This window comes from Tubulanus polymorphus, chromosome 8, assembly GCF_964204645.1.
Source record: "Tubulanus polymorphus chromosome 8, tnTubPoly1.2, whole genome shotgun sequence".
Classification (NCBI taxonomy): domain Eukaryota; kingdom Metazoa; phylum Nemertea; class Palaeonemertea; order Tubulaniformes; family Tubulanidae; genus Tubulanus; species Tubulanus polymorphus.
Window position 1 is genome coordinate 11,581,449 of NC_134032.1, and position 26,951 is coordinate 11,608,399.

General features: G+C 40.0%; 3 protein-coding genes across 3 annotated transcripts in view; all 3 read left to right on the forward strand.

Moving 5' to 3' along the window:
• Positions 1-1,049, forward strand: part of LOC141910366 (uncharacterized) — an 87,612-nt gene extending 86,563 nt beyond the window's left edge. The window contains exon 19 of the mRNA XM_074801099.1: positions 192-1,049. Coding sequence (XP_074657200.1) covers positions 192-860 — 669 coding nt within the window. The 3' untranslated portion in view covers positions 861-1,049. The remainder of the gene's footprint in view (positions 1-191) is intronic.
• Positions 893-9,448, forward strand: LOC141910367 (uncharacterized). Its single transcript, XM_074801100.1, has 9 exons — positions 893-1,209; positions 1,611-1,624; positions 1,691-1,995; positions 2,287-2,296; positions 2,459-2,660; positions 3,720-4,180; positions 5,603-5,698; positions 6,266-6,315; positions 9,212-9,448. The coding sequence occupies exons 1-9, from the start codon at positions 893-895 to the stop codon at positions 9,446-9,448; spliced, it is 1,692 nt and encodes a 563-aa protein (XP_074657201.1).
• Positions 9,449-17,549: 8,101 nt separating this feature from the next.
• On the forward strand, positions 17,550-25,684 carry LOC141910368 (uncharacterized). The gene is made up of 5 exons (XM_074801102.1): positions 17,550-17,686; positions 19,837-20,006; positions 20,296-21,303; positions 22,361-22,737; positions 25,109-25,684. Exons 2-5 carry the CDS (start codon positions 19,859-19,861, stop codon positions 25,682-25,684), a joined length of 2,109 nt encoding a protein of 702 aa, XP_074657203.1. The 5' UTR covers positions 17,550-17,686; positions 19,837-19,858.
• Positions 25,685-26,951: the final 1,267 nt, after the last annotated feature.

Sequence of the window (26,951 nt, forward strand, 5' to 3'; positions counted from 1 at the left end):
TCAATTCTGCGGAGATGGCCTCACCAGAAGCCACAGATCAGGATAACTTTCAGAAAAAGGAGTGTAGAATTCGTGGAGAGCATTTTGTCGAAACGGGAGATCTAAATCGGCATGAACGAAGACCGTTTAAATGTTCGACGTGTGAGCTATGTTTTGTACAGGAATCGCATTATAAACAGCACATGAAACAGGTTCATTCCGACGAACGACCGTTTAAATGTCAGTTTTGCGATAAAAGCATGCAAGCTCTCTATAATTTGAAACGACACGAGCTAATTCACACCGGCGAAAGACCGTTTGAATGTCCCATGTGCGAGAAACGTTTCGCGCTGAAATCAAATTGCAAACAACACGTGAAACAGGTTCATGCCGATAAACTACTGTTTAAATGTCCGACGTGCGAGGAATGTTTCGCGCTGAAATCACATTGTGACTCGCACGTGAAACGCGTTCATTTCGATAAAAAACCGTACAAATGTCAGTTTTGTGGTTACAGGTTTGATAGCCGTAAAGATTGTGAACGTCACGAGCGAATTCACACCGGCGAAAAACCGTTTAAATGTCCCACATGCGAGAAATGTTTCGCGCTGAAATCACATTGTCAAGCGCACCTGAAACTGGTTCATTCCGACGAACGACCGTTTAAATGTCAGTTCTGCGATAAAGGAATGAAATCTAGTTTCCATTTGAAACAACACGAGCGAATTCACACCGGCGAAAAACCGTTTAAATGTCCGATGTGCGAGCGACGTTCCATGACAAAATCGAATTATAACCGGCACATGAGACTGGTTCATAACGTTGACCCGAATAGCCTCGTGTCATCCGGGAAAGCCGGTGACTGTAAGATTTACAATTAATATCAGTTTTGCGATAAAGGGTTTTAATTCTCATGCTCGTGTTAAATGACATGAGCGAACACACGCCAGTGAAAAACCGTGTGTCCACCGGCGAAAAACCGTTTAAATGTTCGATTTGCGAGAAACATTTTACGCAGACATCAAGCTGTTACCTTCACATGAAACAGGTTCATACCGATGAACGACCGTTTAAATGTCAGTTTTGCACTAAACAGATGAAAACTCGCGACCATTTGAAACAACACGAGCGAATTCACACCGGCGAAAAACCGTTTAAATGTCCGACATGCGAGAAACGTTTTATTCGGAAAGATTACTGTAAAGATCACGTGAAACGCGTTCATAACACGTTCGATTCTTAAATACTAAAGTTTGAATATAGAAATGAAAACTCATTTGGAATTCCCTAGTACTGTTTAGTTATTTTCTACTATCCAAAAAGATAATTCAGTTATTGTTTATGATGGGACCGGATATATTATATTATATTATTATATATAATCAGATGTATTTATATTTTGTCTTATTATGGTACGAGAATAATGTTCTTGGTATTTCAGTTTTGGACTAGGCGTTTTGTTTGGAAGCAGCATATATTACGTTGCTAGAATGATGTGATTTTTGTGTAAGATATGATTATATCTGTTTAATAAATAAGAGTGAAAATGATGACTTTCTTCGTGTTGGTTTTTGTCGTTTCCCGTCAGGAATACTGACAGTGACTTGAGTATCATCCTGCATTTTGAACAGGTCGCACATACCGGGTACCTGCTCTAATTTTGTTATCATAAAATGAAAACTAAAATCCGGATTCTGATGGCTATTTGCAGGTTTCGTGATCGGACCGGCGTGGCATCTGGGAATGGACGCTTACCGTCAGATCGGGAATGAGCGGAATTCGTCGCGGATGAAAACTGTAGGTCGCCGTAAGCGTCGAAAACCCGAGTGCAGTTTTTGTGGAAAGCGATTTTTGAAATCGGGGGATTTGAATCGGCACGAGCGAATTCACACCGGCGAAAAACCGTTTCAATGTCCGACGTGCGGGCAACGTTTCAGTCGGAAATACCACTGTGAACGGCACATGCAAGTGGTTCATTCCGATGAAAAACTATTCAAATGTCAGTTGCGACGAAAGGTTTGATTCTTCGATAAATTGAAACGACACGAGCGAATTCACACCGGCGAAATACCGTTTCAATGTCCGATGTGCGAGCAACGTTTCACGCAGATATCGAGCCGTAAAACGCACATTAAACGCTTTCACACCAACGAAATCAGAAATCACAATGTCAACAGCACATGAAACGCGTTCATAACAAGTTCGGTTTTAAATTCTAGTTTTGATTAAGTAAATAAGTTTCATTTGGTTTCAAATTGAACTTTAAGTGTAATCATAGTAATGTACTTCTTATTTTTCTATCCAAAGATAATTCACTGTATGGTTTATGATGGAACTGAATACAGAATCCGAGAGTTATGTCATATTTTCCAAGTTTGGCTCGACCAAGCCCGAACCAATCTTTAGCACGGCACAAAATATTTCACAGAAAAGCGGTATCCAGTTCCACAGTTGTGAATTAGATAGAGTTAACTTTGAGTTGAAATTAATTCATTTTCAAACTCAGATGCAAATCTTAACTCGGAACTGTGGAGCTGGAGCCTGCACATTAAGATGACAAGAAAGTTTGAATTGCTACTGGTTCCGTGTCAGTTTTGCGACGACGCGGCGTTTATTACTGCTGCAGATTGTAAACAACCCGAGCGAATTCACACCGACGAAAAACCGTTTAAATGTCCGACGTGCGAGTTACGTTTTGGACAGAGATCAAACTGTAACTGCCACATAAAACGCGTTTATAACAAGCTAGATGCTTAGCGCTGTTTTGACCTAAATTCAGCAGAGCTGATGGGTTGGGGAAACGCCCATATTTCATAAATGGCTCTAGTCCTAGTTTTTATCGGATTTACCTAAAACTTGGTACCAATGATCTGAGGGCTAGATCTAAAATACATCTTGATGTTCTATGTTAAACTTGTTTAGATAGAAAAGAAAATTGCTAACACTGTCCATGTTGTGACGATAAAAAGAGAATCCCAAACTGATATAACGAAAGATGAAGTTCGAAAAGTTGCCTTTAAGCTAAATAATGTTTTATTAATTCGACGTTTCGACATTAACCTTCGAATCAATGAATCATTAGCTTTATAAAAACTTTTCGGACTTCAATTTTCGTTATCACTGTGGGGTTCTCTATCTATTTAAAAAAATTGCGTTTAGTATATAATGAAAGGAATGATTTCATAGTGGATGCGTTATATTACTTCTCGTGAGTCATTTGTTTATATGTGGGACTCGGATTCATGATTCGAGAGTAAAATTGTATTTTCTTGAAAATTCACATGAGTAATGTTGCCGTATTTCAGTTTTGGACTCTCGAAAGTTTTTCCTTGTACAGCTTTTCTACGGGTAAAATTGACCGGGCGTTTCGTCGGTATCAATCTGTTCATTATCTTACTCGAGCGATGTACAAGACCTGTTTAATAAATAAGATTGAAAAAGAAGATTTTCTTTATCTGTTGTTTTTGTCGTTCCCCATCAGGAATACTGACGGTAACTGAATTTCTTCCTTTTTTGAACAGATCACGCATACCCGCTCTAATTTTGTAATCATTAAAATGAAAACTAAAATTCGGATTCTGATGGCTATTTGCAGGTTTTGTGATCGGACCGGTGTGGCATCTCGGAATGGACGCGTACAGTCAGATCGGAATCGAGCAGAATTTATCGGCGATGGCGATGGCGACGGCGGTTTCCCTGGAAACATTCGGCGAACAGGATAAACATCGTAAACAGTGCAGTTTTTGTGGCAAGCAATTTATGAAAGTGGGAGATTTAAATCGGCACCGACGAATTCACACCGGCGAAAAACCGTTTAAATGCCCGATGTGCGAGCGGTGTTTTACGCTGAAAGCGCAGTGTAACATGCACATGAAACGCGTTCACATCAACGAAAAACCGTTTAAATGTCAGTTTTGCGACGAAGGTTTCGATTCCCCCGCGGATCTTACGCAACACGAGCGAATTCACACGGGCGAAAAACCGTTCAAATGCCCGATGTGCGATCTGCGTTTCATGCAGATATCGACGCGCAATCGGCACATGAAAAGCGTCCATACCGACGCGAAACCGTTCAAGTGTCCGTTTTGCGAGGAAGGGTTCGCTTCCCCTGCGGATTGTAAACAACACGAACACGTACACACGGGCGAAAAACCGTTTAAATGTCCGATATGCGGGCAACGTTTCAATCGGAAGTATCACTGTCAAAAGCACATGAAACGCGTTCATGACGTGTTCGATTCTAGTTTCGATGTTCAAAAGGATCATTAGGCAAAAATGATACCTTGTTTCTCCGTCTGCTTGCCTTTAAGTTGACCCGGCTGGCTGCACATCTACCCACTGTACATACTTTTTTTAAACTTTTTTAAAATCATGATCAATCTGACCATAACAGGTCTTGCAGCTATAAAAATTAACAGATTACAAATTTTTCGGAGTTTACATAATGCCCAGGGTGCTGCGTTGAAAATAAGGTATCCACCTTGTCATACTTTTTTTCAACATTAGTTTATTGTTTGCTTAGAAGTTTAAGAATCTCTTGTAGTACTGTACTTATTGCTGAAAATATTGAATACAGTGAACCGCCCCTAACTCGGACGAACTGGGACTGGTAAAGTTATTCCGGATTAACTGAAAAATTTGATAGATATCAAATCAGAAAATGGTTTAATTTTTGTCTCTAGTCAGACGAAAGCCTTGAGTTGCCAACCATGTTCGAGTAAGGTGAGGTTTACCTGGCAAGGTTTGGGAGTGACACACGTTTTTGTACCTCAATGAGTTATACTGACCTGACCGATGCCACGATGTGTTCAGATGTGTTCATTTCATTTAAAAGAAAGTATTGATGTTTAGCTAGAGTAGATGAAGAATAAATATGATATCTCAATATCAAGATTGTTTTTGTGGTGTTTTAATTAATTCTCCAGCTCGCGATACTGACTGAGCGTCTTTCTGGGCATGAATAGCATTTTTCGTAGTTGTAAGGAGAATGCCTAGCTCAATGGCAATTAACAAACGGACAACGATGCAGAATATTGAATAACGGCTTTATTCTTAGTCCAAAGTCAGATATCCAAACTCGGTCGCCAATTTCTGTCCGTTCAGAATTACGATACAGATCACACGTACTACACAAGAGCGGATCCAAGGTTCTTTGAAGGGGTGTGACTGGAAATTGAAAAGGAAGATTTGGCAATGCGATGGCCGCCAGCAACGCATCGAAAATCGAAGAACAAAAAATGATTTTTTGGCCATTTGGATTTTGTTCTTTAATGTCTATCAAAAATTTTCTTTACGAAACAAATTTTTCAGACTTTTTTTGGAAGCCACATGATATAATTAATCATTAATGTTTCGATATCTTTGTCTAGTTAGATCCGTCATTCCTATAGTTTTCATTATACTCGATAACGCATGTAATCATAGAATTAAATTTGAATTTAAAATCTGCATTTCTGATGGCTATTTGCAGGTGTTGTGTCCGGACTGACGCGGAATCCTGAATTCGGCGCTTACAACGCAGTCCGTAAGTTATCGGTTCCTAGAGCGAAGAAACCCGTAGATCGCGAAAGGCGTCGGAAACATCTGTGCAGTTATTGCGATAAACGGTTTTTGTCGTGCAGAGATTTAAACCGCCACGAACTGATTCACACCGGCGAAAAACCGTTTAAATGTCCGATGTGCGAGAAACATTTCAATCAGAAATCAAATCGGAAACTACATTTACAGCGCATTCACAATATCAACATGGACATGTTTACGTTAAAAGATTCGTAGACGGTTCTAAATTCTGCTATTTGCATGATCTCTGGCGAGACTGGTGTGGAAGAATCATGAATTCGACATATGGCAGAATTCGTCGTTAGCGCCGGCGACGTCAGTTCGAACCGTAACTCGTGAACACCGGTCCGGTGCGATGAAGACTCGTTCGATTGTGGCAATCGAGGATTTCACTTGTGGCAAGCGAGGATTCACCAGGTTCGCTAGTGTGACAACAACTCCCGGATTTCTTCTCATATTCAATTTAAGTCTATCCATAATTTCTCGAATTCTTTATATGGTGATCAGTAAAAACCACCTTAAATATGCACCTTAAGATCATCTGAGTTTATCAAGAGGAGTGATTTGCCTAATTTCTGATAAGGGAAGCTAAAAATCTAGATGAAAGTTCATTGAAAATGAACTAGATTTTGACGGGGTTGTCGCACTGTTACGCACGCCATCTAGCGGGATAGCTCGAAGTCCTCATAACTGCGAAAAACGCTTTTTACGAGCGATTCGATGCAACACGAGCGAATTCACACCAGCGAAAAACCGTTTAAATGTCAGTTTTGCGATGGAAGGTTTTATTCTATCGGAGATTGTAAGCAGCACGAACGAACGCGCATCGTTGTAGAAATACCGTTTAAGTATCCGATGTGCGAGCAACGTTTCACACTGATATCAAACTGTAACCGGCACGTTAACATGTTTCATGACAAACCGTTTAAATGTTCGATGTGCGAGGAATTAACGTTTTACGCAGAAATCTCACCGTAATCAGCAAATGAAACTTGTTCATCGCGTCAATGAAAAACCATCTAAATGACTCGGATTGTGATGTAAACAGCGCGCGAATACATCACTGAGACGCATCGAAATGCCATTTTGCGATAGAATTTCGCAGATTTTTGCGCCCAATTTACGCGACATGAACGAATATACTGTGGCGAAAAACCGTTCCCCCAAATATCTGATGTGCGAAGTTTCAATCAGAAATCCTACCCGAAACATCATTTACATTCGCATTCGCAATATTAACATGGAAATGTTAATCTTTTGGTGAACCCCACCAGGTACATTAAGAGTGAATAGTTCTAAAATCTGAATTCTGATGGCTATTTGCAGGAGCTGTAACCGGACTGGCGTGGAATCGCAGATTTGCCATTCGGCAGAATTCACCAGATGTGGCGATGGCAGTTGGCCAGAGAACCGTGGACCACGACGACGAAAAACGCCGTAAACATCCGTGCGGTTTTTGCGAAAAACGTTTTTTGTCGCCCGCGCATCGTAATCGGCACGAACGACTTCACACGGGCTTACAACCATTTCAATGTCCGATGTGCGAGCGACGTTTCAATTGTAAATCGAACTATAATCGACACATGAAACAGGTCCATAACTTCGACCTGAACACATTTTATTTCTAGTTTTAAAGTTCGAACGTTTCGTTCAATGGATGGAAAAAAGTTTTCTAAAGGCTAGAAAACTATACATCGTTGCTCCTAATCGGCTGCGTCATTTTCGAATTTGTAATCAGTTAATTTCTATAGTTGCCAGATATGTTATGGTTAGCTTGATCGCGATTTAAAAAAAAGTAATGTACAGGGTAGATCGGCAGCTGGCCGGGTCAACTTTTAAACTCAGCAGTAATGAGAAACAAGGCATGATTTTTTCAACCAGAAGGTTTAATTTATTTCTTCCGCATTCATGGTTTCATTTGATGAATGATATTGGAATCAAATCAGGATTTGGTTAAATCTTCAGTTTGAAACTACAATAATGATGAGTAATTAATGTTTAAAGAAAGTTTTTCTACTGCTGTGAGTTTTTACCGGTTACATTATTTTCTTCTTTTAGACATATTGAATAAAGTATTGATAACTTAAGATTTTCTTGTGTTTTTCCTCGGCGTTCACCATCTGGAACACTTGATAGTGAATGAGATTTCAAGTCTTGAACAGGTCACAAACCACCTGCTTGATTTTGTTTTCATCAGAATGACAATATTAAGGAATCTCATGACAATGTGCAAGATTCCGACACAAGTTGCCGTGGGAAACCACTGGTGGCTGGTGACTGGTGGCTGGAATCCGCCTGCCACCTGGGATGATCAATTGCCAAGGTTAATTCATTTACTGGAGTTAAACAAGATGATATTCGGTTGCAATATACGTATCCGGACTAAAATTTGAATCAGCGACTGCATGGTCACAAACACTGGTGGTGAACCGATCGTAAGAAACGCAAATGTCAGCGTTCGTCACTCTATCCTGAATAATTGACTTCAGTGAGACAAGCTGATGATTCAATTTATTCTTGATATTTTTTTTTAAATGTTTGGGGGATATACAGTATAGGATCTTTTGGCACCTTTACGATTCGTCCAACTCGACGAGTGAAATCCGAGTTTGATCTTATACATGTATATCTCACAAAACGTATTTTTAAAACATCCGCGTTGAGCGGTTATCTGAATTGATCGGATCCAATTTGGGCGGATTCTACTGCGCGTACTGTTTCATTCTCCAGAACGGACACACAATAATTCTGAATTGTTTCATCGTTAAATTTTCGTTTGACGAGCGATTCGTTATGATATGGGTTGGAAAACATCCAGGCGTAGGCCTTTTAGTGTTGACAGTTTTTTTTTAAATGATGGTTGGGTTTCTTACCGCAAATTGCGGTGTACTAGCAAAATCCATCACTGATTTATACACCGTACTTCGGTGTAGACGCACTGAAAGGGTTCATGGGGTTTTTTCGCAAGACTTTATGAACCAGGCTATAATAAATTAATCCTCTATCTGAATACAACAATCAATGAATTGCTTTGTCACATTTTGTTATTTATTAGCGAATTGGAATACAATGAATGTCTTTTCTTTAGAAAACCATTTGCGCATGTTTCAGTCATGTTCCACCTCTTAAGACATTTGTCAGACTAACATGTATGCAGGACTTCGCCTTAGACAATTCTAAATGAATATAAAATACAAAGCAATGAATTTTTCGATGAATTTTTATCAGTTTTAAAAAACTGAAAAATCAAGGTTCGGTAAACATGACGAAGTGGAAGTAAAATTAGATAAATCAACATAAAAACAATCATTTTGACGTAATTCGGATTTTGCAGGTGTGAAATGGTCGCCGCGGTTTCAAGTGCAGGAGGAAATCAGTTTAATCACAAGAGCAACTCTAACTGCTGCGAAATCGACATCCACAAACAAATCAACGCCTGCAAATGAATCTACAATTCAGAGGAAATCCTCACCAGTGAGGACATCTTCACCTGAAAGAAACGATCAGTCACTTCTTCACGACCAATTCAATTGATCATTTGAACATATACAACGGATTAAAACCCTACGTTTGCACCGCGTGTAAAAAAGGCTTTACGCAAATCCAAAGTTTAAATCGTCACCTGAAATCCGTTCACATGGGATTAAAACCTTACGTTTGTACCGTGTGCAAAAAAGGTTTTACACAAGCCGGACATTTAAACACTCACCTGAAAACCGTTCACACCGGTTTAAAACCTCACATTTGTACCGTTTGCAAAAAAGGTTTTACGCAAGTTGCAAGTTTGAATGTTCACGTGAAAACTGTTCACATGGGAATAAAACCTCACGTGTGTACCGTGTGCAAAAAAGGTTTCACGCAGGTCGGAAGTTTAAATCATCACCTGAAAACCGTCCACAACATTTTGTAATACGGACTGAAAATCGATTTCTTGAATATACAGTAAACTTCAAGATTAAAAGATTAAAAATGACTCATTTATTTCTCTATTATCTATATACTGTTGGTCTCATATGGAATTCTTAATTGTTCAATTCGATGCTTGTAAAAATTACCTATTGTAAATGTGACACGTGTGAATGAACTGGATAATCGTGCTAAAGTTTCGGAAACGTGGAACAGATTTTCATACCAAAATCAAACATTGTTGATGCATCGTTATCTAGCAGTTGGAAGGAGAATTGATTTATTCAAAAAGGTAACGGCAAACATAACGCCTATTCATAGGATATAAGCTTCGTAAAACAAATTACGGCAGTTTTATTGTTTCGGTATTGGTAATATTTTAGGTGATGTCCGGCACGCCACCAGTTGTGTTAAATCATAACCATCAAGTGCTGCCCCTATATACGAGATTGACGGTAAACATAGGAACTAACTCGAAATCATATCATTCCTACTGTTGCATGCGAGTAATAAATTAGTTTCGATATTCGCCAACGATATTTTTAGGGGCAGCACTGGACGGTTACGATTTCGCACCTGATGCAAACTGAGAAACGCTGATTGAATCAACTTGAATCTCGGTGCAGCGCCGTTTTCACGCTTGAAAAAGCTTTTGAGTTAGTATGTCAGTATTCTGTCTATGAGGGAAACCTGGCTAATTTCAATTCCCCGATTGTCAGTCAAAAACGACGTCATTTGGCTGACTTTACTCCACCACCAGGCTCTGCCTGGTCCACGTACCACACCACACACGCCATCATGGTACACGTCACACACATGCACTGGGCTGATGAAATTTACCTTAATCACGATAAACAATCACCGGTCCCCATCTTAACATCGATCATGTCCCTGTTTTATACATGATGATCCAACGCTTTGTCCACACAGGGCTTGTATTTGAAGTTTGGCGGGGCCTGGGGCAAGAAATTTTAAAATTTTGAAGCATTTTAGATGCATTTCAAGCCAATGTTGGTGAATATTTCATAAGAAAGTCACTAAGTCATGAAATCTAATTACTTTTCTTCTGAAGTAGTGGAACTCTGGATCTTCAGGGGCGGACCCAGGGGGATGGGTAGACAGTATTGGAAGGAAATTTAAGGGCACCTTTCTGATCTTAGGGCACACCCAGTATCCAGGTCAATGCGAGCGCCGAAGGCGCGAAGTCCTTAGAGGGGGGTCTGGGTTTTCAAAATTTTGAAAATATGGTACCATATAAAGGCTTTTAGAGGGCTTCTAGAGGCTAGCAGAGCAATCCAGAATAAACGAATTCGAGACAAGATTTCAACAGATGCGGATAAAAAATGAAGCTGGCGAACCCATGAAAGAATGGTTGTCGCCAACTTCGCCTAGTGCCCCTATAATCTTTAAAAGTGCCCCTTAACAATTATACAGAATACGGCTAAGTGCCCCTTCATTGTTAACAATCGGCAAAAATTGCCTCGTCTTCACATTTATCCTTATGTCGTGTGCCATCTTCCAAACCAAAAGAGCCCCTAAAATTTTAAAAATTAGGCAAAAAAGTGCCCTTTTCTTCAACATTTTCCGCGTATAGTGCCCTCTTCTAAAGTACGAGTGCCCCTTTAGCCCTCCCTGAAAAGGCAAGGACAAGGTGCCCTCATCTAAAGCATGAGTGCCCCTTGCAAAAGGAAAGTGCCCTTTTTAATTTATCATGATTAAAGGCTTTACAAATATGATTATCTCTCCTCACTTTCTCGGCAGCGGTATATACCGATTAATTTTATAATTATGCCCGGATTACGGACACGGAATTAGCGGTTGCTGAAATAATGCCGTCAAAAATATTGCCGGTGAAATTTCGAAGGGCACTTAAAAATTCTAGACCGTATTGGGCAATACGGCTAATACGGTCTGAATCCGCCCCTGATCTTGTGGGGAGGTGCGCTCGGATCCAACACGCCTCCCCTGGGTACGGGCCAGTTATCAAAGCCCATATTCAAGTGCATGTGTCCACAACATCATGCGGAACCACCTTGTACAGCAGCCGGGCCTGTTTTTATAACTCATCCCTAGATTAAACCTTTGTACATCAGCGCATGCCAGGGTTTCAAGGAATGAAGGAAGTGCAGCCAGGGTTAGGCCTTGTGTAGGGGGAGTCAATGAAACCCTGGCAAATGAGAATGCCTTCAAAATACAGGACCCTAATGCAACTCCATTGAATGTGGGTTTTGTACGCACCCTTGATTAAAAGCCTGGGCCCGGTTTTATAGACTGATATAACCTTTAACCTGGGGGCTAACTCAATTGATAATGAATTGAGTTAGCCCCTGGGTCATAGGTAACACCAGTCTTTAAAACTGGCCCCTGAAGATTAAGGCATTGTTCAAGGAATACAAACCCTAAAAGTAAGGTACCTGTGTGCAAGGGATTCTAAAACTCCCAAAGACTAAACTAAATTTCTTCAATTTTCAGAAGTTATATAGATAGAGAAGTGATGTTAAAATGTTGCTGTTGGAAGGTGTCGAGGTGCACGTATGCGAGGATGCATTTAAAAGTTGTCTGCGTCAACACATGGATTGGTTAGATGAATTAGTTATTGATGCTGATGATAGTACCTGGTTTAGATGGATGTCTCGACGTCAAACTAAAGGTTCGTCTTTAAGAATTAGACCTCAAATTCAACAATTCTGGTCATAAGGGGAAATGGTAGGATGGAAGGGGTTAAATTAGGGAGCGTTCACAGATTAGTACCTCAAAATTGCCCGTTTTTCTGACCCTCCTACCCCCTTGTACCACCTTTGTACCAAATTCACTGACCCCTCTTAAGTACGTACCATGGCAACCGTGACCGCCCCCAATTATATTGATACCAAGCACACAGAACAAAATTCCAATATGAAGAAATGACACAATAAAAGAATTAAGCAAGTATTGTTGTTTATTGATTTTATAGATACCTGGTAGTAAAAGCCGCGATAAAACACCAGTGGTATCGTCTATTTTCATTTGAGTTTGGTGCATAAAGTACATACCAAGATTGATTAATACCCCCTCCCTCAAAGTACGTACCTTTTTTGCTGACCCCCTTCCCCATCTACCACTTTGTACCAAAATTCAGTAACCGCCTCCCCCAATAGAAGTACGTAATTCATGAAGACTCCCTTATGAGGTAGGGCTATTGGGTTACTAAAACAGGTGAACCCTTGAAATGTGGGATAAAAATTGGCTAAATCTTGCATGTTAACTAATGAAATTATACCTTCTGAAACAATAGACCTGAATGATAAAGGACTCTTTGAAATGTAAACTAGGTTGAATTAGTCTAAATATTGATTAGTTCCCTTAAGACATTTTGTTATCTATTGTGTTTGCAGATCAGAGCCTTCAAACTCATCAAACGTCCGGAGATGGAAGCGAAACGCTCGATGCCAATCAACCAAAAACTGGACAAAAAAGACGATTTGAAGTTCAAAGCCGAACAAGAACTGTCGCTCAGAACGTTTTAAAAGCTGTGAAATGTGGCAGAAGAGGTGCAGCTGTACCGGGGGCGTTACCGCAGCAACGAGGTTCAACAATCACAAACGGTGACGGCCAGCAGTGGTAATCTTGATACTCAGTTTCAACAACAGAGGACGCCACTGCGTACTAGCCAATTAACAGGTGTTAAACCAGCTCCACCTGGTGGTGAATCACCCAGAATATGGTTACAATTGGAAATCGACTTGAAACCATCGGTTACCAACGTTGTATCCCAGCGACAATTGAATGAATCAGAGAATGTGTCGTCAACAGCTACGGTCAGCTCGGCATCGGCGGAAACCGTCAATTTCTCAGTTCTAGATTTAAATGGTTATGAAATATCATCAAGCGCCGAAATCGAATCAACTTTAGAAAGTATCAGAAATGCAGGGGAGGAATCAGACGATTCTACGATTCCTGACGATTCAAACGTTCGCGTTGACGTGCCATCGACAAATAGAAATGAAACTATCCCCGAACAGTCGAGTGAAAGTGGATTATCGACACCCCCACCCCCGGCGATCTCCTGCTGCGAATACGCATTAGAAAAAATAAAATTGATCGTAAGTTCAGCTCCGTCGTTCGATCAGTTAGAAATATCTAGCAGCGCCACTGGTGGCGAAAACATCGAACTAAAATATAGTGAACAATTAACTGATACGAATACCGCTGATATCAATACACTTCCGTTCCAACAATCGCATCATCACCTAGGTAACGGAGAAGGTGTTAAAAAAAAACTGATGAAAATTGAAATGGTTGAAATATCGTCAGGAAGCAACGATGATGATGATTATTCAACTCAACAGATCATACGACAACAACATGATCCACAACCGGGAACAAGTGGCAGTTTTAATCAATCAGGTAGGTGTTAACAGTGATTTTATCTATTCACTCATTTTAAAAACTACATTTTTTCAAAAAGCAAACGTCTAAGTTGGCCATCAGTCCAATTTTGTCGTGTGTTAATAAAATTCTGAATTTTGGAGGTTTTTCAAGTTTTTGGTGCTGAAAAGTATGAGTTATATTCCATTTTGATATTTGAAAAAGAAAAAATATCCAATGATTATTCGTCATTGCAGTTCTTATTTTTGCGGATCTCTGGTTTTTGTAGCTCGTCCCATGCGGTTTACGAGTTCTACAAAATTTGATTTAATAAACCAATCATGAATATATTAGAGAAATAGGTATCTTTTCATCAGAGTTATGGCCATATCAAACAATTTTGGCAGCCTGAAATTTAATTTTCTTGCACGCATAGTTGCTCAGTACTAAAATCGTAAATATTTTTCAAAGCTGGGACAACATTCAATATTCTAGCATTAAAAAAGAAAATTTATTAATTTGGTTACAAAGTCAATCATAGTTAATCAGTTTAACCAATAATGTACAGGATTTTTAACAGGACTTTCATTCGGAACTGGGTGGCAGATAAAAGTCGCTTGCCAATTTTGGTTTCTGAGAAAAGTTTTTTTTTGGCGTACCGGTACTGGTGTAACAGTCGTGACTCAATATCAGATGCAACGATTTGATTCTTGAAGCTCATAAACCCGAGAGCTTTGATCATGAGTCCTGCAGTGGAGCTGGGTCCACAATTGTTTTTATTTCAGGCGACTCATGGCACTGTGGTTATAACCTGGCTATCCATTATATGTTTCATCGATGTTGGTTGCAATTTTTTGGTCTAGTTGATGGGTTTTTTCAAGGATGAGGAATATCTCTCTTTCTCACCCTGTAGGTCCATGGTCAGGGTCCCAGATGGCCATTTTGTATTTTTCATTTGTTGGCTACAACTTACGAATAAAGGGCTGAATTCAAACCCAAGAACATGTCTATGACATACTTTTGAGCCCAAATGTACTTTATCAGTTTTGGACAAGGAAGTTTTTTTTATCAAAACGCTTTTCTGTAAAGATTTTTTCTGATCAGTGTTTAGTCAGGAGCAATCTGGTGTTACGCATGTATAAGATTTACATAATATCAAAAATACATGTATTTTTGATAATATTGAAAACCATGATTTTTATATGTATTTTCTTCGTTGTTTTCTAAGGCGGAAGATTGACTGTGATAGAGTCTATTTCTGCATAGAACAGTTCATATGAATGAGGATGTTTAATTCGGTAATCATCAGATGAAAATTAAAATCTTGATTCTGGTGGCTACTTGCAGGTTTTGTGATCGGACCGGCGCGGCATGTCGAAAAGGACCGTGAGATTGAAAACGAGCAGAATTTGTCAGGGATGGTGATGTCAGTTCCTCCGGAAACAGTAGATCACAATGTACATCGAAAACACCAGTGCAGTTTTTGCGAAAAGCGGTTTTTTTCATTCAGAGATTTAAATCGGAACTTATTCACACCGGCGAAAAACCGTTTAAATGTCCGATATGCGAGCAACTTTTTAAAGATAAATCAGACTATCAACGGCACATGAAATGGGTTCATATCTACCCGTGTGTTAGACCGTTTAAATGTCGGTATTGCCAAAATGGGTTTAAATCTCCTGGAGAACTTGGACAACACGAACGAATTCACACCGGTGAAAAGCCGTATAAATGTCCGATGTGCGCGCTACGTTTCAATTGGAAATTACACCGTAATTTGCACGTGGAAGCGGTTCATAACAATAAAAAACCGTTAAAATGTCCGATATGCGAGAAATGTTTCAATCAGAAACATCACTATAGAAATCACATGAAACGCGTTCATAACGCCTGAATATCAAAAAGGAGTTTCGTCTCGTAAGATGTTAGGAGGAATTTCCATAATACTTCTTTTCTGTACAAAGATAATTGAGATATTGTTGATGATGGGACTTAAAAACAGAATTTGAGAGTACATGTACATGTAATATCATATTTTCTTAAAAGTTATGCAATGTTCCATGAAATACGTTCAATTTTTGAAAGTTTTTCCTTAGATTTGTTTAGAAGCAATACGTTTATGTTACCGGAGAGATGTTCACGTATATGATATAAGACGTGTTTAATAAATGAGATTTAAAAAAAACAAGCTTTTATTTGTGTGTTTGTCTTTGTCGTTCCCTGGAATACTGACTGTGACTGAGCTTTCAAGTCTTGAACAGGTCACACGCGCCTGCCATGCTCTTCTATAATCATAAAGAAGAAACTAGAGAATGGATTCTGATGGCTAGTTGCGGGTTTCGGACCGGTGTGGCATCTCGAATTGGACAGTTACTGTCGGATTGGAATCGAGCTGAATTTTTCTGGTATGGCGACTTCGGTTGATAGCATCGAGACCTCTAACCGGCGGGGTACGAATCCTTGCCACACTAGCCCGTTACACGCGCAGATGCCATTATCAGCATATCAAAAATCCCGTTTATTTTAGTCATGGAATTTCCAGTTATAGTTTACCCGTGAAATTTGTCTCGGCGATTATACAACGAGCATTCTAATTGGCTGCTGCCGAGGGATGATGTCTATGTCTATTGAACACTTCATATGGCCAATGGATGGGAAAGAGTTTTTCCAAAATAATTCACCGCACAGAACTCCCGATCTACCGCCCACAGGTGCAGAACGATTTTGGCGCGGTATAGAGAGTATGGCGGTATATTGGGGTGTACCATTTAAATGCGTGAAACTTCATAACAGCTGTTACTAATTTTGTCTTTTGTCTGAGTTATTTATTGCTTAAAATCCTCAGGGTTCAAGTAATTTCGCGCCAAAGTGGTTCTGGAGCAGTGTGCGTTGGTCTGTCGGCAACAGCTGAAGTATTCTTTGAACATGTTATTACCATAACGCGGTTAAACTATGCAATGAATCGCGAGATCGAAAAGTCTTCTGAAATTATCAAAACGCTAAAATTGATTAGAAATCCAAATTTTCGGTCTTTCACTAAAAAGCATAATCGAGAATAACTCAGTACTGGTACAAAATCTCACATGTCACAGTATATATGATTCGTAATTGTGGGAAATATATTTTTACGTGTAATTACCATGTTTTGACCATATGTATACTCTTAGTGTAGATGCGTCGCAGAAAGTAGAACATGTGCGACTCATTGCGACCGAGGTTGCTGGCAGTCGCAACCCGTCGCTGGCAGTCGCAAGGTAGCTTAAGTCGGCGGGTCGTTGTGACGTGATCGTCGCTGGCGGTCGCAGTGAGTCGCAAGCCGACGCCGCAAGGCCGACCTACGCCCGCCTTTAGTTATCCTGCTGAAATAGTAAAGACTTATTCTACGGACGGTCCAAGTTACAACGCAGCCCACACATAGAATAGAATGGTCGCCGCGGTTTCAAGTGCAGGACGAAATCAATTTAAACACAAGAGCAACTCTTGACTGCTGGGAAATCAGATTTGTTGTTTCGGTATCGGTTTCAAGAATTGTTCCGATTGCAAAAACCTCAGGCGGTGTCCGGCCCGCAACCAGTTGTGTTAGATTTTGCCCGTTTAGTGCTGCCCGTGAATACAACATTAGCGGTAAACACCCGAACTAACTCAAATACACACAATCTTTACTGTGGCATGCGAGTAATCAATTAGTTCGGACATTCGCCGTCAACGATATGTATAGGGGCAGCACTTGACGGTTACGATGCGCACAAGTTGCCCGCCATGATGCGAAACTTCTGATGATAGTTTGCAAGTTTGCTTTCCTCTGGATTTGTAACCGAGAAACGTCGAACAAGTGATTGAATCATCTTGAATCTCGGTTCAGCGCTATTTTACGCATAATAAAGCTTTTGACTCGGTATGTCTGTATTCTGACTGCGAGGGAAACCACAGGGGCTTATCACAATAAATAGTTTGATTGATGGAGTATGATGATAAATGATCAGATGTCGATGGTATCATCCATCCTCCATCAAATTGTGACAAGCCCCTGTGACTGTGAGGGAAACTCCTTTAAACACGGCTAATTTTTCTTCATTCCATAGTATCCATAGTAGATCATGTAGATAGCGGATGAGTTATTCTGCCGGCGTAAGTTACTCTCTGTCTGGCCCTGATTAACACCACAGATCCACCTCACACACAGGAGCCTAGCTAGCAATCCCAATAACCCACGGTCCTGAGTTTTGCCTCTTCATAAAACCTCGTTTTCTCCTCGAAGCTTGCCGCCTACGCCGACCTGAGCGGCAACCAACAAAAAAAAATCATGGCCTGTTTAGACTAAAAATGAAGCTGAAGGAGGAAGTGTAGGTTGAACGGGCTAGTATAGAGCCCAACGCACACGCCACCGAAAAAACATTTTTTCCTCGTAAAAAAAAGTTTCCATGTTTTTAGCCCACTTGGGACTTTAGTCCCAGCGGGCTATTGCGTTCACTTTTCGTCCGTCTGTTCGTCTGTCCGTAGATGGAATCCAGTTATTTTGGGAAGTTTTGAAGACACTTCAAGGTAATGTCTTGATATTTGGGTTACACATGTATCTACCCTAGACATATCTTCAGCCCAAAAACTGGCCCTGTCAGAATCAAGATGGCCGACTGGCAGCCATTGTTGTTCAACAAAATCTGCACTTTTTACACATTTTTGAACTTTTTGAGGGACATTTTGAAGACGCTTTGATCAATTACCTTGATCTTTCGGATATATGTGAACCCCCCCAGGGCCCATCAACATAACAAAAATTGGGTCGGTCGGACTCAAGATGGCCGTCCTATGACCTTTTTAGTGCCCAAAAATGTTAATTTTGGCCCAAATTCTGAGTCCTGTAGCTTCCTACTGGTTTGCCATTTCTCATTGCAATTTGTGATGGGTATTCTTTGGAAAGGGATGTTTTATACCTGAGACAGGTATTTTTCATCAGCCATTTATGACGCAATTGGCGGCCATCTTGGTGTCAGCAGTACTCATTCGTAAGTGGGAAAAAGTTTTTCCACATTATATTGATACCTAAGCGTATTTTGCTACCACAATCAATAAGAAAGTTGTAGCTCATAACGTGTTCTATGATTGTGGTGAGTTTCAAGGTAATAGGATTTCGTATGTGGCCAACAGGGGGCGTTGAATTATACAATATCTTAGCATTTCTTTATTATATTCGTATCAATGCATATTTTGTAACCACAATCAAAAGTTGTAGCTCATGACATCATCTATGATTGTTGCGAGTTTTAAGGACATAAGTTTTTCTATATGGTCACCAGGGGGCGTTGAATAGTAGAATAACTTAGTATTTCCTTATTATATTGGTACCTAGGCATATTTTGTTACCATGATCAATTGCAAAGTTGTAGTTCGTGACATATTCTATGATTGTGGTGAGTTTTGAGGTCATTGGGTTTTGAATATGGTCACCAGGGGGCGTTGAATAGTAGAATGGCTTAGTATTTCCATATTAAATTGGTAACGAGGCATATTTTGTTATCACAATCAATTACAAAATCGTAGCTGCTAACATGTTCTATGATTGTGGTGAGTTTCAAGGTCATTGGATTCTGTATATGGTCACCAGGGGGCGTTGAATATTGAAATTGTTAGATTGTTGAGCATTTGAAACCACTTCCCAAGTGGGCATGGTGTCCCTGGACCCCCTAGTTTGTTATGCCGTGTGCGGGGGAGGCAAAACACAAAAGCCAAACTGAAAAAACATTTGCATTGGGCTTAACCAAGGGTTGGAATCAAAATTAAACAAAATAGTCCTAGCGGTCTTTCAGCAGTCCTTCAAATTTAGTGTCCAGAGGCTTAGCGTCAGGTTTATTAGATTTAAAGTTAAGGGTTAAGTTATGCATCATTCATGATAGGGTGCTATAAAGTGAAAAAAGTATGGCGCAAAAGAAGCAGGTTGGCTCAGGTGGTAACTACGCTTGCATGTTCTAGCCCCATAATGGATTATGCACCCGAGTGCGAGAGATTTTAGAACTTCAAAAAGCTTAACTCAATTCTTTCAATTTTCAGAAGTAAGAGAAGTGATGTCAAAATGTTGCTGTTGGAAGGTGTCGAGGTGCACGTACGCGAGGATGCATTTAAAAGTTGTCTGCGTCGACACATGGATTGGTTAGATGAATTAGTTATTGATGCTGATGATAATACCTGGTTTAGATGGATGTCTCAACGTCAAACTAAAGGTTTGTCTTTAGGAACAAGACCTCAAATTCAACAATTTTGGTCGTAAAGGGAAATGGTAGGATGGAAGGGGTTAAATTATGAGGCAGGGCTACTGGGTTACTAAACCAGGTGAACTCTTGAATAAATGTGGGATGAAAATTGGCTAAATCTTGCATATTAACTAATGAAATTATACCTTCTGAAACCATAGAACTGAATGATTAAGGACTTAAAGATGTAAACTAGGTTGAATTAGTCTAAATACTGATAAGTTCCCTTAAGACATTTTGTTATCTATTGTGTTTGCAGATCAGAGCCTTCAAACTCATCAAATGTCCGGAGATGGAAGCGAAACGCTCGATGCCAATCAACCAAAAACGGGACAAAAAAGACGATTTGAAGTTCAAAGCCGAACAAGAACTGTCGCTCAGAACGTTTTAAAAGCTGTGAAATGTGGCAGAAGAGGTGCAGCTGTACCGGGGGCGTTACCGCAGCAACGAGTTCAACAATCGCAAACAGTGACGGCCGGCAGTAGTAATTTTAATACTCAGTTTCAACAACAGAGGACGCCATCACGTACTAGACAATTAACGCGTGTCAAACCAGCTCCATCTGGTGGTGAATCACCCAGAATATTGTTACAATCGGAAATCAACTTGAAACCATCGGTTACCAACGTCGTATCGCAGCAACAATTGAATGAATCGGAGAATGTTGTGTCATCCATAGCAACAGCTCCGGTCAGCTCAGAATCAGCGGAAACCGTCAATTTCACGGTTCTAGATTCAAACGGTTGTGAAATTTTATCAAGCGTTGATATTGAATCAACTTTAGAAAGTATTAAGAATGCAGAGGAGGAATCGGATGATTCTATGATTCCGGATGATTCAAACGATGCAGCATCGACGAATAAAAATGAAACTAACGTCGAACAGCCGAGTGGAAGTGGATTATCGACACCCCCGCTCCCGGCAGTATCCAGCTGCGATTACAAGTTAGAACAATTAGAATCGATCGTAAGTTCATCTCCGTCGTTTGAACAATTTGAACTATTTAGTGGCGCCGCCAATCCCGAAAAAGTGGAACTAAAATACAGTGAACAATTAACTGATACGAATGCCGCTGATATCAATACGCTTCCGGTCCAACAATCACATCATCACCAAGGTTATGGCAGCATTAAAAATGAACCAATGAAAATAGAACCGGTTGAAATATCGTCAGGAAGCGACAATGACGAAGATTATTCAACTCAACAGATCGTACAACAACAACATGATCCACAACCGGGAACAAGTGGAGCTTTTGATCAGTCAGGTAGGTGTTAACAGTGATATTATCTACTCACTTGACTAGTTTTAAAAACCACATTTGTTCAAAAAGCAAGCATCTCGATTAGTTTGCCATCAATCCAGTTTTACTTTGAAAGTTGTTTGCATTTTTTTGGCGAGTTGAATTTCTTTTTGATTTTGAAAAAATATCCATCAATTGTTTGACATTACAAGTTGTTTTTAATTTTTGTGGATCTGTGGTTTTTAGAAGTTCGTCTAGCAGCAGGCAGTAAACAAGATTTAAATTGAATAGATAATTTTGTAATTTTTCATCAGTGTTTTTGTTCGTTGTCAATCAATTTTGGCTGCCTGATTATTAATACTTCAGTCAAAATTGTAAATTGAAACCTTTTTAAATTGAAAAACTAGGCCAAAAAATGTTTTTCAAAGCTGGGACCACTAATGTTTTTATTTCAGGCAACCTTTTAAGTAACTGTATTTATGTTACATGACTATCCTTATATTTGACTCCTGCTGCAAATAACTGGTCTAATTGATGGGTTTTTCGAAGGATTTGGAATATCCTCTTTTTCTCATCAAACTTTTTGTTCAGGTTTTATCCGCTTGAAAGTGTCCCTTGTTCGTGTCTTTGAGGCATTTTTCTGCCTCCCCCTTTCGCACGAAACGTCATTATTTGAACGCTCGCGTATCATCGGTTCTCATGGCTCTTTGCAGGTGGCGCTTTCACCGATAAGCCATGGGAACCGACCGCTTCCAGAATGCGGTGGCCGATCATCAACCGTAAAAATACCGCGTCACAACAAAAAGCCAAGTGGATCGGGAAATATCACCTTGCATTCGGTACTGCAAAAGTAGCTCGGCCTAGTGGCAAATCCAAAAAATATAAATGTCGGTTTTGGGAGATACATTTTTAAGGATTCATCGCTTGCACACCGGTGAACGCCCGTTTAAATGTCTGATGTGCAAGTTGAGATTCACGAAATTATTCTCCTCAAACGAAAAGGATTGATTGTCATGAGACTCGGATGCCATCTATTAATCATTACTGAAATTATAACGAAGGCTCTCGTGGCTCTTTACAGATAGCCGGGTCTCCGCATCACCTCCATGGGAACCGCTGCAATATGAAGGAGTTACAATCGAAGGGAGTCTTTCTCGTAGCAACGGCTTCAGGTCTAAGTCTCAGTCGAAACCGATGACTGGTGGCGCCACCGGTGGTGATAGTATGAAATATAAATGTCAGCTTTGCCGTAAGGGATTTATTCGACCGTCAGATCGTACGCAACACGAGCGAATTCACATCGGTTACAAACCGTTTAAATGTCCTACATGCGAACGAGGATTCAAGCGGAAAGCTCACTGTGACCTGCACATCAAACGCATTCATACCAACGACAGACCGTTTAAATGTCAGTTTTGCGAAAAAGCGTACGCTTCAATCGGAGAAAAAAACCAACACGTGCGAATACACGCTGGTGGCGAAACGCTGTTCTAATGTCCGACGTGCGGGAAATGTTTCAATAAGAAAGGAAACTGTAAATCGCACATGGCACGCGTTCATACTGATAAAAATACGTTTAAATGTTAAGCCTAGTCTACATCGACACTCGATTGGAGACAACTAGTTGCCGGGCAGTTGTCGGCGCATGAGAGGAACTAGCTGGACTCAGTTCCACAGTCGTGAGTTAGAGTTAACTTGGAGTTAAAGTAAGTTCATTTTCAATGAGTTAACCCAGAGTCAAATCTTAACTCAGAACTGTGGAACTGGGCCCTGGATACAATCAGTCGCTTGAATTTATCGACGTATGCTGCTAGCTAACGACCAGTTGCAGCCGGATCAAATTGTAAATGACTCATGAAACGTTTCATATGTTTCATTTGGTTAAATGGAGATGTTCAGTAATTTCGTAGTTCTGCTTCATAGATGAGTTTTTATGCCCTGGTACCAAAACTGTGGAGGTATTTTCTGACATATACAAATAAATGATTGACTACAATTAAACTGTAAGTAAGTGGTTATATTTTGGGTTCTTAAAGCCTAGCCTACATTGACACTGCGATTGGAGACAACTAGTTGCCGGGCAGTTTTCGGCCCATGAGAGCAACTGGCTGGATACAATCAGTTGCTTGAATTTGTCGATGTTAGCGAGCTTATGACTGGTTAGCGTCCATCTATCTCCAGTTCCACCCAGTTGCTCATGTTCTATTTTTTGACGCCTTATAAAACGTTACCATTATGAAACCTAAACAATGCTAACCATTCAGCGTCATTTTACAAACGACAGCCGTAAATCGATGTGCAAAACGTCACAGGTTTATGTGTACACAAACAAGCTATCTGGCAAAATATTATTGACATAGATGTAGGATGGCTTCCTGTGATTATATAATGACCTATATTTGAACGTCGAAATGTTATATTGCATTGAATATCATTAGAAGACGTATTGTAATAGTAAAGGATGTATGATTATATCAGAAGCGGCAGGCATAAATAGAAATGATAAGTAAATCGGATTATTCGGTTAAATGGCGGATGTATACACGATGCGGAAGTCTGATATAAAAGTCAGACCCTGACGTGGGCATGCCGGTGGAATGACGAAGCTATCTACGATGTGTGTAGGGCAAGCGTGAATTTCATCAGCGGCTACAAGCGGTCAATATGAAAATGTGTAAACATATAATTTCAATATTCAAACGTTTTAGAAAATATGTTTGATATTAGGAGTATGCAAGTTTCGTGAAATTAGCATTTTATAATAGCATAGCTGTCATATACGGCTCCGTGTCCTCTGATGGCATGTGTATTAGGTGACAATTCAATTCAATTCTTTATTGATCCTTATTACATTGAAATTCCGGGATAAAATTCCCAAATTCAATAAATACAAATTTTAAAATAAATTAATACAACATACATGACACATGGGTAATTCATACAGAACAACATAAGCATGTTATTTTAAATGACAATGTCTACTTCAACCCACCCAGACTCAAGACTCTAGGATATCGAGTGACAGCCAAACCCGTGGCCCGGGCCGGCTGGCTAGGCCACACGATATGCTCGAAGTCATGATGAAGCAGACATCAGAAGAGCTCTTTCTTCATCCATGGAGGCAATGAAGTTGCAAACCAGCTTAGAGGCATAAGTAAATGAAGTCGGTCGCAAGTTCGCAATCTATTATTGAGAATTTTCAATAAAAAAATTTAAACCACTACTAGAGTCGAAGACCTGTATCATCTACCCAATCGCCAAATCTCATCATTCCCCAAATTTCTTAAAACTTCGATTTCAAATTTGCAATTCCACATTAGCTAAGCCCAGAAATTCTACATTTTTTCCCCAGGCGTCAAATAATTTTCTAAAATTAATTTTCTTGTTTCGATGTGCGCAAGGTACTCGCTCACTAGCAACTAGTTGTCTCCTGTCGCTTTGTCGTTGTATGCTTAGCTTTAAGGTTCACGATCAAGGTCCCTGAGAGCCAGTTTTCTTGGCTGTAACTCGCAAATGGCAGTCTGATTCCAAGAACATCTTTCACACTTATGAGCCGAAATTCATTTCAGTTTTGCAATCGGTAAATGCGTAGGTAGTTTTTACGATGAAAACGCTTTTCGGTAAAGATGAGTTTTTCCGACCAGTGTTTTGTCAGTAGCAATTTGTTACTCGAGAAAATATATTAAGACATCAGAATCTAAGATTGAGAACCAAGACGGACAATACTGACTATAGAGTTTATCTCTGCGTAGAGCGATGCGTATTAATCGGGATGCTCAAATTCTGTATGATAAGATGAAAATTAAAATCTAGACTCTGATGGCTATTTGCAGGTTTTGAGATCGGACCGGCGCGGCATCTCGGAAAGGACGCATACAATCAAATGGGGAATGAGCAGAATATGTCGGGGACGGCGACGTCAGTTCCGGTTCCGGAAACGGTAGATCACCAGCGCAGTACTCGCGAAAGACAGTGTTTGGCATCCAAAGATTTAAATTGGCACAATCGACGAATTCACACCGATGAAAAACCGTTCAAACGTCCGACGTGTGAGCAACGTTTCAATGACGAATCAAGCTGCAGACGACACAGGAAATCATTTCATATCGATGAAAAACTGTTTAAGTGTCAGTTTTGCGATAAAAGCTTCGGTACTCGCGCGCAATTTATAAAACACAAGCGAATTCACACCGGCGAAAAACCGTATAAATGTCGTAAGTGCGAGCTACGATTCACGCAGAAAGGGAACTGTAAACAGCACATGCTGGCGGTTCATAAGAATGAAAAACTGTTCGAATGTTCGACGTGCGGGCGACGTTTCAATCGAAAATATCACTGTAAACAGCATATTGAACGCGTACATAACAACTCAATATCAATATCAAAGAAGACTTTCATTTTGTAAAATAAAGTTAGGGAATAATTCCATGGTACACTTATTTTGCCACGAGCGAATTCCCCTCAGTGGGTATAGCACCTAGCCCCCTCCCCTTCCCCATGGTATAAATACCCCCCGGTAAATGCCCAAAAGGGTAAACGCCGGCCCCAGGTAAAAATCGCCCAAGTTCAGTTCTTCAAACTAAAGTATGAAAACCTAAATGAAAATACCATATTTATTTAGACTGTGATTATGCTTTTCATTGAAATTCGTCTTGTGGTGACATATCATTGAAATATCTGTTTTTTGTTGTAATGGAAGCAAATCGTGCAGGTTCCAATGTATTCACAGTATTTTGGAGCCGGTCCACAAGAACCTTAGTGTCTTATGTACCAAAGTACACTAGGGACCAGTTTTTGAGACTGATATTATCTTTAACCCGGGGATAACTCGATTCATTTTCAATTTAGGTAACCCCTGGGTTAAAGTTGATACCAGTCTATATAACCGGCGCTAGGATCATAGAGCAGTGGAGATCACTGCGGGAACTACCACTTGCAGTACTGAGTGAATTCCACTTTTGAATTGAAATCATTACATTTTCAATATTGTTATTTCTCTATATATCAGCTCCTGTATTGTATGGAATATTTAATGCTTCAATTCGATGGCTGTAAAATTATCGCAAAAAATTACACGTGTGAATGAATTGTTTCTTCGGTGAAGTTTAGAAAATAAAGCTTTTCTGTTTCATGAATAGTTGATGCGTTGTTCCATTCATTTTTGGCAGCTGAAATGACGACGTGATTCAAAAAGGTCCCGGCAACATAGTTAGAAAATATATGGTTTTGTCAAATAAACTTTCACTTTTATTACAACTCGAACCTATGGAAACCCTGAAGTGACGACATCTTGAGTTCATTAGTGAGTTAACAAAATACAAAAAAATTCAACAATGCGGACCCAGCGGGTACCCAAAAAAATGGTGCCTGGAAACTGTAAAACGGCTTATTCACCAAAAACCTTAGTGTCTAATGTACTACAGACTAAACGGATCGTAGAGCGGAGATCACGGCAGGATCAACAACCACTTTCAACAAGACTGAGTCAATTTTGGGATAGATGATTTTATTTTCGCACAGAATTGACGAGACACTATAGTGAACACTAAACATTGTAATCTGAAATAGGAAGCACATGAAACGAATACCAAATATTTTATCCGACTTTTAAACGGAAACATTTTAATCTATGGAACGGAACATGTATTGATTTCAACTTCTTGTAGAATCTC